This window comes from Thermobia domestica, chromosome 1 (assembly GCF_964235325.1).
Source record: "Thermobia domestica chromosome 1, izTheDome1.hap1.1, whole genome shotgun sequence".
Lineage (NCBI taxonomy): Eukaryota > Metazoa > Arthropoda > Insecta > Zygentoma > Lepismatidae > Thermobia > Thermobia domestica.
Window position 1 is genome coordinate 231031784 of NC_137454.1, and position 16848 is coordinate 231048631.

At 33.9% G+C, this 16848-nt stretch overlaps 1 protein-coding gene across 1 annotated transcript in view; it reads left to right on the forward strand.

Moving 5' to 3' along the window:
• The window catches only part of LOC145667152 (uncharacterized), an 805536-nt gene that overhangs the window by 736344 nt on the left and 52344 nt on the right, over nt 1-16848 (forward strand). Inside the window, exon 5 of the mRNA XM_081734895.1 lies at nt 578-686. Within this exon, the coding sequence (XP_081591021.1) occupies nt 578-686 (109 nt within the window). The remainder of the gene's footprint in view (nt 1-577; nt 687-16848) is intronic.

Sequence of the window (16848 nt, forward strand, 5' to 3'; positions counted from 1 at the left end):
GGTAATTAGCGTAGAAACCGGAAACGGTTGATTTCTACTACTTCCAGTCTGATTAGAAGATTAACGAATTAGATGGAACCTATTCTGTGGACAACGAATCGATTGAGGAAAATGCTTTTTGATATCCATTACCATTTTTTGAGAACTTCCTCTTTCAGTATAGCGTTGCGGTATGACGTGATACATTCCCTTGAAACGTCGAATCGATTGCAAAAATACGCTTGACGCTATCTTTTACTGATTTTGTTCTATGGCAACAAACGTTCAAACCAGATATTGTTGATTTATACCATTCCTGGTTTGAATAGATGGATAACAGAGGTGATGTTCTACATAATAAGACTTCCAACACTCATACATTGCACAGTTTGGAAGACTGAAGTACATTGTTTCACCAATTTGCCGTCTTTCTTTTGATTTTCAATCAGAATACAGTAATTTATTGTTTTATATATATATGTTTGTGTGTGTGTCTGCGTGTGTAACTGTTATTTCTTTATTTGAAGTTATTTTATAGAGGCCATTTGGAAATATTTGGAACTATAGTACATAATTGCACTTCTCTTTATATTTTCAGGTGTAATGCTGATGATTCTTGCAGCTTTATATATCATTCTCACATTCAAAACACGCATAGAATCAAAAGGATCGGCGTTATTGCAAGTTAGGGAGGAGAGCTACGATAGGTACGTACAAATACAAAAGTATTACTTTTTTACTTCTTAATTGAATTGCTTGTTGTAAAAGCAAACAACTCTATTTTGATGCTTTATTGTTCGTGTGGTGCACGGAAAATTTATGTTGCTTGGTAACTCCCAATTGTTCAATTTCTAGCGTTAGTTCCGACATTCCTCAGCAAAATGAGATTATTGTTTCCAAACGAACATACCAGACTTTCCTGTATCACATATGACATCAATTAATCAAATATCTGAAAGGAAAAGCTTTTGGTATTTACCAATCATTCAAACATTTCCGAATATATTTGCTTTAATTTTCCAACTTGCATTCTGAGCGGTTGTGTCCCATCAAACATAGTTCATTAATTATTAAGATTCTAATGTACTGATATGCGTCGAAGAGGTCATTAGCAGAATTAGGAAACAATAGTTATCAGAGATAAACAGAGCAATGTAATTTCAACTGTAGAAAAAGAGTATCAGAAATAAACAATAAATTAAGTAATGTAATTTGAAGCACAAAATCGAGTATCAGAAATAAAAAAATAAACTGAGTTATGTAAATTGAAGTACAAAGTCGAGTTCAGAAGTAAACAGTAAACTTGGTAGTGTGTGTGTGTGTAATTTGCAGTACGCAATCGTGAATTAGAGATAAAATTAAACTCAGTAATGTAAATTGAAATGCAAGATTTAGTTCAGAAATAAATAATAAACTGAGTAATGTAATATGAAATGCAAAAACGAATTGAACGATCTCATAATCAATGCGCCTCAAGATGTGAATCGCAATTAGGCAATATTAAGTCTATATAAGGACTGGTCATCGATTTCTTTTCCTCGTCGACACATCTAAACCTTAATAGGAATGCAAAATTGACTCTTTACGAAAGAACTGTGTTCTGACCTTATGCTCCACTGAAAGGAAATATATTTTCTATTCATTCTGTTACAGAACAATACTGCCGTCCTAAGCAAAAAGACCTGGAACTCCACATTTTTCGAAAATCGAGATATTGGTATGGGAATGTTCGTAGTACAATTCTGCATCTATCTAAAGTGAAATATACGTGGTTTGACCAATAGGTAGGGGGTAATGACGTCATGAGTGTTTACCTTATGTCCAAAATTGTAACTGAAAGTAAGCAAAAAGACCTTAAGTGGCCATTTATAAGCAAAAATATTTAACTGTATTACTACACAAATTTTAGATCGTGAAAATATATTTAATAAAGTTTTACTGAAATACAACAGATTTGAACGTACAGCCTAAGCCAAAAACGCGTTTTGCTTATTTTCTCGAAAGTATGTGAAATGGAGTTAAGGCCTTTTCGCCTAGCACGGCAGAATACGTGTAGTCTCGAATTTTACAGGCTATCTGGACATTTCCTTCAATTAAATATTTAAGTGGCATATAGTAAATAATTGAAATATGACAAAAAAAGAAGATAAAAGTAAAAAGAACTGGCATACAACCTGATAGCAAATTCAACTCTGTCTAAATAAAATAAAGTACAACGTCAACAAAGCAGTAACAGACACAACGGAAAAGGCAAATAGCCATGAACTCTTGGTCTAGTGCACAACGTAATGGATTTGCATACCAGTGTTCATTTTAACATAGTTTCAAATCCTGCTCTGCCCATCAAATAAGGAATCTACATTTTACTAATAAACAGCATTTATGCTTAAATGTAAGAAATTTATAAAAATATCACAGCTATATAATATAGTAATATAGTATAAAAGAACACACACACACACACACACACACATATATATATATATATAGTAAACAAAATCAGAGCTCTTTGTCCTCTTGTTTCTAACGTTTACTCCGATGCAGAAGATCCATGTTCGATTCTCGGTGGCAACCCATGTAGTTCGGATTCCACATTTAGTAGTAGATCCAAGTCTTATATAATTTTGATGTTGAAAGGGGTGCTAATCTCCAATACAGCACAGTCTAATGTTTATTCTTAAATAGAAAGCAATATAGAAATATGGTTGTCCTAGAAACTAATTTTTTAGTATTTCGTTCAAGAGGAATCATTGTGTAATAAAATAAATGGTCGCTAAATCAATACTAACTAAATTGTCCGTTTTGTGTAAGAGAAGAATTACGTGTAATACAGTAAATATAAAGCAGGAAATTTGAATATTTTAGAAATTGAAGTACTTTTTCTCTTTCAGATTTGGAATTTTCGAAAATGCTGAATCACGTGCTTTTAATGAAAAGATTATGTACCGGACAGCATGCCTCCAACTTGCTCAATTTGATTGTTACTCAATTCAATTGAGGAATTGTTGCTCAATTTGAATTTTAAATGAAAATCAAAATGAAAATCTCTTTCTAAATACAGAAAGAGAAATTTTAATATTTTAAAAAAATTCTATTTTTCTTCCTGAGAAACAATGTTTCCGTAAACTCTGAAACATGTATTCCCTTACTTTTAATTAAAAGTTTATATACAGAATTTCACACTTCCCAAGTTAAGCACCTTTAGATTCCGTATTTTTCGAGTAAAGAACGGAAATTGGGATATTATAGAGATTATCTTCTTTTCACCTATTAGGGACGATTTTGAAAAGAAACACTGAAACACGTATTCTCTTATTTTTAATTAAAAGTTTATATACAGAATTTCACACCTTTATCTTAATGACACCCTTACATTGGAAACTTCCAAAATAAAGAGAACAATCTGAAATCTGATACAATATAAAAATGTTTCCCTTTAGAAGTGAAATTAATTTTGAAACGTTAAAGCATATTTTTTGCATTTAATTAAGAACCTATATGCTAAATTCCAAACCTCCAATCGAATCTTTACAAATCTTTACATTAGGCACTTTTCCAATAAAGAAAGAAAACTTTGAACATTAAAGAAATGAAACTCATTCTCCCCTTAGGATCGAATTTTCGAAAATACTCGAATACATATTTTCTTTTTTTTTTTTTTAATGAAGAGTCTATATGCCGAGTCTCATCTCTCAAATTCAGGTATTCGCAAATACAGTATATTCAATTTTTGGCAGCTCCCATAGGATACATTTTTCAATAAATCTTAATGTCTTGATTTCTTGACAAAATAAGTATTTTGTCCAAATTTCAGCCCAGCACGCAGCATGAAATTCAATGGTACTCATCTGAAGAATGTTTCTGAGGCGTGTCATCTCTAATTTCTCAAAGACATTGAATAGGCTCCACGCTCGCCTGATTTATCATCTTACAATTTTTTTCCCTGTGAAACTATCTGAAAGTTGTGGTGTACACCCATCGACCTCGCGTTTTATTCGGATCACTTGCAACAAATTCCACCCCCTAAAAAAAACTCACTCACTCTGTTTCAAATTACAAGGGTGAATTGTTGCTCGGTTTGAATTGTAAATGAACGGAACTTTATATTCTCATGTAAGATGGGTCGAACGCTTCTAGGAGTTACATGTAAGGCAATTGAATGGTTACGAGCAGCACGAGAGGACCACATAGAAAAGCTTTCGCCACTCTGCGTATACATCGAACTGGGATTTTTAGCATGCAGCTTTAATTACACTCTGTATACTAACGGAGAAAAAGGGATTCAAAAAGTTTGACAAAATAGAGTATCTCACTAGCTTTCATATTACAGAATTCAAACTTGAAATATTTACTTCTTATTAAAGTGGATGTGTTCAGCTTTTTCGAAAATTCCCCTTCTAAGGAAAACAGGAGAAGGGACAAGTATTCTAATATATATTCCAATATACAAAAATGATATCAACATTGTCTCTCTCACTGACACGGGAAAATGTTTCAACTGTTTCAGATGAATTATATAAAGTAATTAGCACATAAGAACTGTTTGGTTTAAATAATTTCATTTAAATTCAGATACACATTTTAAGACAAAGAAAAGGGATTCAATTATACCTTTCAAAAATTTGGCATAAATCTATTCTTCTTGTGCAAAGAATGAAATTCCTACAGTTTGAAAAGGAGACTATCCAAATCCAAGTATCAGTCGAAGGAATATGTCATTAGTGTATAGCACCAATGAACGCAAGTGAATTCTCCCGCCAACCGTCAAACAATTCACCAACTCCCCGTCAGTGTTAAGGTTTGATATCAACTTGATGTGTGACGTGCGGCCGGAGGGGACCACATTCTACATTTGTGAACTGAAAGCTTCATGTAACAACAATAATATATTTTGCTCTAGCTGTAAGCACTCGTGCGTCGTTAATTGGTCTTGATTCATTGTGTATTTATCGTCTTTTGTTATGTAACTATAAGTCCGCATAGTAACTATGTAATATTGGTTGCAAAAAGGTAAATTGTTAGTAGAAACATCCAGAAAGTCCATAAGTGTTGCTCCTCGCCAATCCCGTTCCGAAGTTGAAAAGGAAAAAAGCACAGCTTAATACGCAATTGAATCTGGTAAAGATGTGGCTATAGGTGAAGCTTTTCTATGCAAAAAGCTGATGACAAACATTCAATCACATTCACATTACTTTATTATTATTAAAGATTTTGTAACTAATTTGTATTGTTTTCCTTTGAAGCGAATACAGTAGTTTGAAATCAGATGATATGTATATATGCATGTGAACTTAAATACTCCCTCTTTCAAACTATAGGAATTTCATTCAAATGCGATTAGTCGTTTTCGAGCTGTAACACTTGTAAATCGAAGTCCCATGTTCGGTATGCGTATTTGGAAGCTGCCTGATGTCAAAATTTTGTAATGGTTTCAAACTGAATAAAGCCGCAACGACCTCGATGATTCCTGGATGTCAAATTTCCGGGGTGAAAAGTAGAGAACTAGGCATGAACTTCATACACCGGTAGTTGATGGTAAGAAGCGAAACATATCCTGGATAAGTTATCAATTGCTTTGAAGTTTTCTAAAGAATTATAAACTTCTCTTTATATAGTTATGATTAAAATAATACGGTCTTTAGCTTTCAAGGCAATTAAGCAAGGTCGATTCAGTTCGAGGAACCAGTAATTGGGCGACGACAATAACCTTGATTTTATACACAGTAGCCTTGACTTTACAGACCACGTACTTTTTCGTGCTTTTACAATGCTAAAATTATCATATTGATTGATTGGTTCATTTTGGGGTATATTCTAGTATTAAGGCTATCTTACTGTTAGATGTGGACCAAGTTAACATGGCTCACGAATCCTGATTTCTTGTAGCAAAGAAATGTATGTTTATGGTTGGTACTATATAGGCAGGGCCGAATTTAGGGGGATGCAAAGGTGCACGTGCAACCCCTCCCTTCATTTAAATATACACTATCTAAAATAAGAAGCTAGCAGTGAAAATAGCAATACTTTCCGAAACTTTTGTGCCATCATATTTCTATTTGGGGCTTAAAAGAAAGCAGAGCTTTGCAAAAGCAATAGTTTAAGTCGATTTTCAAAAGGTTGAAGGAAAAGGATTCACCAAACCAAAGAATATAGCATTCGTCAAGTACGTAAGAAAACAGAGACCAAGAGTAGAAAAGAACATTTTTGTTTCACTGCACAACCCTTGCGACTCTCTTTAAAATACTTTCCTCAGTTCTATGTGTCAGTGTTTTCAGGGGTAAAGAATATTGTCACATGTCACCTTGAAGAGTTTTAGTGTGACCGGTTATTTTGCTAGTTATTGGTGAACCCCCCATCAGACAATCCTGCATCCGGCCCTGTATATAGGCAATACCGCTTGAAGAGTGCACAAAATGTTATTTCATAACAGCTATGTTTGAACTAGGGGCGGCGATTAGGGGAGGCAAGAGGGGGTAGTTCAAGTCAATTTTTTAAGTGACTCCTTAATGTATATAGTTTCATTTGGAAATGTAAAGTTCTTGAATTTGCCGTTGCGTGAGTAAGTATTGGTTATTTGTCTTCCCGTGGAGTTGAGAAAGTCACGTACAAGAATTGCGTTTTAATGGCAATTCAAAGCAATTAATATTGCAATTGGGTATTTCTCTAAATGTCATAGCATATGCTTGTAGTATTTACTCTCTCATTTTCTAAGAGTAATAACATCCAGTTAATAGCATGTGTGGAATTAAAAATATAAGTTGTTCATTAATCCCCAACAAGCCTCATTATTCATTCCTATGATTAATATTATTCTTTCTATTTGTTTGGTAAAATTGTTATTAAATAATCTGATCACACAATTTTACAGACATAATTTTAAAATGCTCATGAGCAACGAATCAAATCTTTTCTTAAATTTTCGTTGTTTAAGAGTACAAAGGACTAGTACCTACTTGCGCTGCTCTTGTCAATTTACTTAATCAAATGTGATAAACGATATACGCTATCTTAACTGAAAAAGATAGTATCCTATTAGTTATACAACCGTTCGTCAAAGTGTTAGAAACAACTAGGAAAACTAACATTGATATACAAATATTCAGATCATGTCTTGCGCGCCCCACTTTTAACGTCCAACAGCCACCACTGGTTTGAACGAATGTAAATATTTAAAAATAGAGATTTACATTGTAATTCTATAGAAAAATAGTAGAGCGAAATATTCTAGAAACCAATTCAAGGAAATAAGGACAACCATATAAATACCGTACCGTTGAGGAACGTTAATTTAAAAGCTAGAATTTTATTCTTTTTATTGAGTAATAAATCGAAAGTAATTTAATTTATTTAAAATTCCTTTTCTCGATGGAAAAAAAGCTAAGAGAAAAGGGAGCAAAAGATTAGGGTTTAAAAATATAACCTCAATCCAATTTGTCGCTCGTATTAGTTCCTAATTTGTTTTTCTATTCTTTTACTCAAGCACCCCTCGAGAGCTGTCTTTCCATGTGGTTTGTCACCGTATTTTCCGATTTCTAATTCCGAACTCTCTGTGGGGGAAAAAAACTAAGAAAAGAGGGCAGAACAGAGCCCTGGCAATCGGGACGTGCGAGTGCTCATAACAGAACGAAAGAAAGAAATCCTGGTGCATAGAAAGTGAATGCTTAGAAGACGTCCACTGAAAAAAAAATATACGTATTTGAGCTAAATCAAGAGATTTGTATGCTTACGAGGCGATCTGAAATGTGGACACTCCCAGCAATTTTAGGGAAAAATAGTAGAAAAACTCTCTTTTTATCCCCGTATGTATAGGTGTGTGTCTTTGTGTGCCTATGTGTGTGTGTGTGTGTGTGTGTGTGGTTGTATCCTGGGACCAAAAAAGAAGATTGGTAGTATTAGTGGTAGTAGTAGCAGCACTGTTAGTATGTGAGTGTAGGTCCCTTTACCAACTTAAACATACCCAGGTTTTCTGGATTTGACGTGAATTCAGGTTCACCAGCGCCTCTTTCAAGAGTTCGGGGAAAAGGAGAGAGAGAGAGAGAGAGAGACCTTCAACAATTTGAAATTCAAATCACCATCTCCCTTCCGCTTTGCTTGTGGGAAACTAAAGCCCGAAGCGTACGCACAGCATTCATCGTTGTGTGCCTCCTATCAAAGCTATCCTAGCTCTTCAATACACATCATGACGTAAAAGAAAGACAAGAAGAGAAACCAACTGTCCTTAGCATTAAATGGACTAAAAAGTTACATTTCGTTTATGACACACATATATTGCTTTATTTTTCTTAGAAATGTGTTTGATTTCGCAGTAAGTCATAAAATTCAATTCTCAGTTTCTTATCGAATTTAACATTTTGCGTCACACTTAACCACGTATATTTGGTAATATCCCCGTCAATTTCTATTGTTTTTTCTGGAATACTTCCATTCCATGAATGTTTTACATTCTACTTGAGAAAGAGAACCAACTATTCTTTAGAATGAAATAGCAAAATAATAATAATGGCATTTTATTTCTGATATGCAATACTTCATTTTCCTTCATCAGGTGTTTTACTTCACAGTGAGAAATAAAGTTCAATTCTCAGTTTCCTCTCGAATTTAACTTTTTCGTTTCACATTTATCCATGAATATTTGATAGTATTCCCTTCAGTATCTAAAATTTCTTTCCTTTATGTCTGAAATATTTTCATTTCGTGAATGTTTTGCATGGTACTTTAGAGAGAGAACCAACTACCCCTAAAATTAAATAAAGAAAATAATAATACAATTTTGTTTATGATATGTAATACTTTATTTTCCTGCCTTGAGTGTTTTATTTCACAGTGAGTAATAAATAAAATTCAATAATCATTCTTCTATCTAATTTAACTTTTGTGTCACATTTAGCTACGAATATTCTGTAGTATTCCCTTCAACTTCTAAATTTTTTTGATTAATCCTGGAATTCTGGGCAAGAAATTCTTGCATAATCCTTCCAGTGTTTCATGTCACTTCTATGGCATATTCAAATTTACGTAATTCCGTATATATAGTATTTGTACAATGTTAACGTTGCAAATCATTAGATGAAATAAGATGATGTCAAAACAGGTGACTTGTAACCTAGTTCAGTTCAAGGCGAGATAGTGGGTGGGAAACTATACTGTAAGGACTGATGTTGGCCCTATCATGATGATTTGTGCGCTTTCCAACTACACCGAATTCAAGCTTCAGTCGTGGTTCGGAGTTCATGTTAATAGTACATCTTGTCCTTCATAATTCTCAAGTTGTATAAAGACGCAGAACTCACGTCAGAAATTAAACTCAACTCTTGAATACAAGATAGACACTGTCTGAAATAATTCTTAAACATATAACTGAAATATTATGAGCATAAGTAAATTATATTAAACAACCTATATCTCAGTTTGTTTAAGAAAGAATAGTAAACTATGTGTTGGGTGAATAGTTACAAATAGTAGGAGTAAAATCTCATATAAAACGTAACGGCTATTTTTTATCAATAATTAAAACACTTATAATTAGCACGTAAAAGGCTGTTACGAATTATAAACAATTTATACTTTTATATATATATATATATAAGATTGTAAGCAACTACTATATGGAAAACTTCCTTACAAATTTGTTCATAACAATGATAGCTAATGAATAATAACTTATCTTAAAACAATTAGTTGCTGGGTTTACAATTGAACGTTGAATCATATGGTAAGTAAATGTGATTTGTAAGTCTGTTTTAAGAGCAGAACTAGTGTGAGTCTCGTAAAATTTAATCTCAAATGCTACTACATGATATTACTTTTACCAGATGTTCATTTTGAACCTAACTCGTAGCACAGATCGTTGGCCCAATGTTGGGAAACGATGAATTCGATGCAAAATTGTTGGGGCAACGTAGGAAAAACATCTGTGTTTCTTGGGAAAATTATTATCAGCATATTTAAAAAAAAACTCTGTAATATTATTGGCATATAACAAATAAAAAATCCTTTCATATGAAATACATGTTAATGAACCTGAACAAAACGATATGGACGAGAGTAAATTCTAACGTGCCACGGATGTTTTTTATAAATCTAAAAGTTAATGCTGTACGCTAATAACAACGCCATTAGAATGAAATTCGTACTGAAGTAAACACTAATCAAGCTTTTCATTATAAAAGTTGCAAGTGAACGGCACATAGTTCATGAGATATAACCCAAAATTAAGATTAAATTTTTAACTTTGTTCAGTCTAACAATAATACCCTGGTAAGATGGAACATATATGAGTCAATACATAACTTTGAGTTCAACCAAATGGCAGGGCATTCGAAAATGTTACCATGGTGCTAAAAGTATGAATTTTGATTTTCAGAATAATTGAGAGTTTGTATTCTGCTGAAACAGATTGTTTATATGTTAATACACTATATATGTTAAAAATTCACTGTTGATTAGCATGTTATATCTACTTTGGTTTGTCTTCTTCTAATGGTGGTACACAAACATCTAACAGTGACACATACTTTTAACAGGGATACATATTCTTAACAGTGTCACATACCCATAACAGTGACATACACTCCTAACAATGACACATACTTCTAACTGTAACACAAATTACTAATATCGACACATACCCCTAACAGTGACTCATACTCCCAACAGTGATAATACTTTAAACACTGATAAATACCGCTTACAGTGACATTTCTAACAATGGCATATACTCCTAACAGTGACACATACTTCTTCTGGCAGTGACACATAGTACTCACAATGGCATTTCTAACAGTGACGCATGCTTCTAACACGAGCATATAAACCCTAACTGTGGCACACATGCTCTAACAGTGACACGTACTCCTAACCGTGAAGCGCACACTCCCAACAGTGACATATACTACTAACAGTTACACACATACTTGTAACAGTGATTCAAAGTATACTACTGACGGTGACACATACACTCCGAACCGATTCATTAATAAGGTCACTTACTTAAAATGATGTTGTTATCACTCTAATGGGCAATACCAACAAAGGAAAGAAATACGTATATGTCACTCTTTAGTCCATCTCAGTTTTAACCAGCTTCCTTTAATTAATTGACTGATTCATTAATTTAAATTTATCACTTCTTTTCAGCATCGAGTCTATGTTAGACAAGACCTAGTGTTTAAAGTAGGATTAGAACGATTAGTCCAGTTTGAGCAAAGGTGACTATTATCACTTTGAATCAAAGTCGAGATTACACGCATCGAAAGGAGAGTTTACTCACTAGCAGTGGCGTATTTACGATTTTGTTTCAGGGGGCTTTGCTGATTTTCGGTGGGTGCCTTTGCCTGGAAATGTGAAAATTCTGCAAGATATTTCATTTACTTTGCTATAATAAGTAAGATTTCGGGGGGCTTAAGCCCGGAAGCCCTCATTAAATACGCCGCTGCTCACTAGATTACGAAAGGACGCTCAAATAACTTGAAATAACCCTACTAAGAATTAGTCCAAGTTGTAGTAAGATTTCTTTATAATAAATAAAAGTCTTGGTGTATAATCCTGGAGAAAACGTTAGACTTACGTTGACTTTAATCGTAGCCAAAGGTTATCATGAGCAAGTTCAATGTTTTTGTCAAGGATATCGTACCAAACTTAAATAAGAAAGTAGGTTATTTGATATAAAATCTAAATGTCAATATCTTCGAAGTACCTAAAAGCAAGAATTGCATGGATCACTAATGTAATAATTTGAGAATGTAGTATGCAAGTATTGTCAGGTTAGTGCGGAAAGAACGCCGGAAATTTCGTAGACAGTAAGGCTCCTACTGGCCTATCCATGCGGACTAATATCTGATACAAGGTATTGTCTTCAAACATAGTTGTCTACGTGGTTGAATTCAAGTTGAAATTATGTTTAAGGTTAACAATAACACAGAAGCATTCTGTCATGAAAGCTGATAGAAAAATATTCAATGTGTTTAAGATTAAATAATTCTTAGCCTATATCAATTTCTGAATGAAATGCAGTTTTGCTGTTTGGAAGAGGTGTGAAAAATGAAATGTGTTAATTGTTCTTTAACCAAAAAATACGTTTATTATTAAACCTGAAACCTCGGTGTAAATAAAGGGTTTTGGGAGTAATTTTCTGCAAATGGTGACCAAGTAGGAAGTTTTCCTATTGCTATTTAAAGTTAGCATTATTCCACAACTTTGTTTCTGTCATTGGTAAACCTCTTTTAGTTCTTAACTTAAATGTCCCTGGGATTGTGTCCGTTATTCTTCTCCAGAGAGGGTAGCCCCTCTAAGCTACAGCTCTTCCTTGTCTCTGAGTCCCCTTCAAATATATTTTCCGGAGGCTCCAGCCAGTCGCCAGAAGCAGTTGTTCTGCCGTCAATCTCCCCAGCGAGTCGTTTTCCAGCACCCCAGTCCACTCGTTCTTTCTTCAAGCACTGTAAGGCATGCGGAGAAGATGGTCCAACAGCATCAAAATAGGCGCCCAAGAACAACTAAAATGTAAAATGTCTCAGAACAGAAAGAAAAAGTATGTAAATCACGTAGTACTCGATATGAACATAGTAAATTTAGCACTATATCCCATATTCAGTTTAAACATTTCATATAGGCAAGGATTTTGATGTCTTTTCAAACAAATGCTCACCCGAAAATATAATACAAATTTTCCTTTTTAAAAAATAACGTTTAATTACGAGAATCATTTCAAAATCCGTTTCTTTCGTACATTGGAAGCTTTGAACATTACAGTATAGCGAAAGCGTGAAAGTGATTGAATATTAATGTGGTATGTTTTAATAGTGTCAAAAATTATTTCAATAACATTGTCAATCATTGAGGATTTTGTAGTCTAGATGAGATCTTTATGAAATTTACATGAACTACTGTGAAAGCATAAGCATACTCTTTTAAACAAAAAAAGAATCATCAAACTTAGTTCACCTGTGTCGAAGTTATTCGTGATAATATACATACGTGTATAAGGAAATATTTATCTTTCTTTTAGTCGGGTAAAACGAAAATCTAAGCTAATATATTGTTTGCGATTTTCTGTCATTGCCTTATTTTTCAAACGATTTTACCCTTAAGTAAGAATTGTAAGCTTTTATTGGTGAAAGGTGTGACAAACATGTATGTGTCTATGTTAGTATTTTTACTGCGTACTGTATAGTAGTACATGAAAACTGTACCGTGTAAAGTATTTTAAAAAACCTGTAGCAATTTGTTGTCTTCACTTAACTAAGTTCTCCTGGAAGCAATTACGAAACTTTAGTAATATGAATCCGATATTATACATTATTGATATGAAGGAGTAAAAAAAGTGAAATACTGTGACGTTGTTTGATCAACTTTATTTCTTATGAAACTTTTTTACCTTGTAAACATTCATTGGATTTTTAAAAAAAAAATAGTCAAGAAGGAAGGATACCTATGCCCAAACTAAAAACGCTTAGGCTTTTGGACTTTGAGTAGACTGCAATTAAACTACTTTATACATATTTACACTAGTTATTACATTCAAGCATTGTGTCTCCTGTACACTATAAGTTAAAATTGTGCTTAATTAAATGTTTCTATTGTTTACACTTAAGATATTTTTGCAACTACCCCAAACTCCATACCATGATTATTCAGCTATTCAAGGACTTTGTTATACAAAACAATCCTGCAGGTAGCGACATCTGTTAGCGTGACGCAGGCAAGTGATAGCGCATGTAGCGGCATTTAATTGCGCGACTGTTTACTATTAGGAATTATCGTAACGCACTGAGAGGTTTGTCTTCTTGGTTATTCTCCTTGATTTTTTTTTACAAATCTCTTGAGCGAGGCTGTTGTATTTCTACATGTGGAGGACACACTAGAGTATACCCAATATAGGTCGATAACCACTGCACTTATATTGAAACCTTTCTCGTTTATACATCGTCAGTATCAATTCGTCAGTATCACTTGAGGAACAATATTTTAGTTTCACGTTAAGTGTGTCACAAACCTTCCACGTATCAATTCTTGGTCTTTTAATTGAAAGAAATGGAAATTCTTTCATACAAAATTGCGATAAAATGTGTAGCTCACAGGTTTTACGCTTTCAGGACACTCAGATTTGTAAATTTCATATATAATTTGCTTATTTAAATAGCTAGGTAGGTATTTCTTGCTACTTCTTTGTCGTCCATAGATAATGCGACTCACATGCACGTAGTTTGTTAATATGTCACGAAGAAACAATAGACTGTCCCCAGATATTTTATTCGATAGAGTAGTGGAACCTCTTCTGTCGGGAGATAATGTTTCTGATGCTGATTTCTTCTTTTTGTTTACAACAACACTCAAGTACTTGATCCCAATGGGAAAGGTTTTACTGAAGCAACCTTTGCAAACTTGAACGATTTCGTGAATTTTCTTTCCGAAGTCTTGAGCTTTGTTTTTCTGATTTGGATATCAGATTGCCAATAAACTGAGTTTGTAAATTGTGGTCTCCGAGCTTCCAAAAGTCTTGAAAAATGGTCTCGAGTTCCTCTTCTGAAAATTTCTTGCAACTACCGGAACTACACGGGAAAAGAGGTATCCTCTTCTTTTCAGGGACTATAGTTCCACTAGTCGAAATATACTGCTGTCCTAAATTCTTCTTTTCCTTTACTTCCTTTTTCGACATTCTTCATTTGCCGATCGTTAGACTGCTTACTACTAGGAAAATCTTCATCTCTTCTCCGTTTACTAAATACAGTATCAATGTTTTCAGTATCCTCGTATTCTGAGTTGACACTAAGCTCTTTATTCTTGCTGTGTTTGCTTTGCGAGTCCAAAACGGGTTGGGAGAAAGATATACGTTTCTTAGTCTGCCTAACACTATCCTTATGTTGTTAGTAAAATCGTTTTTCTCCATCAGTGTTCTTTCGATAAGAAGTAGAATCCGAAGCACCATCACTTTCTTCCGGGTGATAACTGGAACCAAAGTCCGAAATTAAATCACTGATACTGGAATCAGATAATTCATCTAAAGTCCTGCACACGAAATTTTCTTCCATTGTCATTACTCCAGATCAAGTTCAAGGCATATAAACTGAGCATATAAGCCTTTAACTGGAAACTAATACAACTAAGCGCAACAACAAGTAGCGACTGTTGCCAACAAATCTTTTCATGATAATGATTAAATAAAAGTGGCACCAACCGCTCTGAAAATATTTAACGCACAACAATTTTACCGCTCTCTTTGATTGTATAAAAAAAATACGCTAGATCAAAGTTTCCACCAGTTAGCCGCTTCTCTTTTTCCACCTTGTCAATAGTATTATGTTACATTGTTCACCTTGCCGACAAAAGTAACCATAAGAACTGAAAGCTCTAATGACGTATTACTTTAAGAATAACATATTTTGGTATCGTTTCAGATAGAAATGCATTTGGAGAAAGGGAATAAGTCGACTTATTCCCTTTCACTGTGTAGATCTTTGAATGATACTGACTTATTCAAAACGAGAGAATGCTTATATCTCCCTTACTTATTACCCTACGAGTGCCATTTTTACAGTACATAGAGCTAAACCATATATTTCAAACTGTCAAATAAAAAAAAATATGAGATTCTTGACTTATTCCCTTTTGCCTTGCAGGTGCAGATATTAATAATGCTATTTGCAATTCTGAGTTACTTGTCACAAAAACTATTTACGCTAGGAAACCAAAACTAGACAGCTCAGACTGTCTTTCTTAGCTAACTTTTATAAGTGGTAGCAATTGAAACTCACATGAGTATATGGTAACCTCTCACCCGAAGACCAAGGTTAGTGTCTTGGCACATGGCTAAAAAACGACATCTCTGTTGCCTCCGTTTTCACTCTCCCCTTCTGCTAGCCTGGATCCCCATTGTATTACCAAATTTTATCAGTCTTTAATTTCAAATTAAGTGCTTAACTTATGATTTTTTGCAATTAAAAAATCTCATTAGTTTCTATCACCGTTGTCCCTTAGGACAAGTTATTATGAAAAGTAAAAAAACATATTAATGGTTCCTGTTGATTACTTTTCAAGGCTTTTTCTTATAATTAAACTTAAGCACTATCACTTTTTTTTTTTTTACAAATTAGCATATCCATTTATTTCTTTTTTTTATATATATAAAATCTCTGTTTCTAACATACTCCCCCAATGAAGGTGTGCATAATCTGAACAACACGTTTTAGTGCGTGTCTGTTTTACTTTTTTTGGATAAAATCTTTCTTTCCAACACAATATCCGATATATGTAAATTTTGCATCGTCCACTTTACTGTCTAAAGCACAAATTCCCTTACTAACTAGGTATATCTAAAATTTCCTCATTGGTTTTCCGTTCTACCCAGCAAATTGCCTTCCATATCCACATTAAAGATGACTTTAATCGTTTCACATCCCTCATTTATAATGTACATGTTTTCTTCAATATGAAACATCTTATTAGGGTCGCGAAAGCGGCACGTATAAGATTTTAATGTATGTGACTGCCTACATTACTCTTCACAATAACTCTTGGGGGAAAGCAAATATTTGAATATCCTGCTTCTTGCAACACATAGCCAAAGCGACTCGACCGACGTCATTAAAGAAGTAAATCTGTTAACATCTTCAAGATGACGGTGACTTTCGTCCGTCAGTTACTCAATACGATAGCTCTTGAATTTAAGCGATTTTTATTTATTTTCTTTTTACAAAAGATAGCTAAAACGATTATTAGGTCGAGTTCGTTGATGGAGTCAGTCCGTTAAAAGTTTCATTGGTAACGGTGGATTTAACGCTGGTTATCCATATCCCATTCATTCATAAATGTACGAAGGAGATTCAAAAATAACCGGAATTGTGCTACTGCGCATCGTGTACTTGTACGACATTG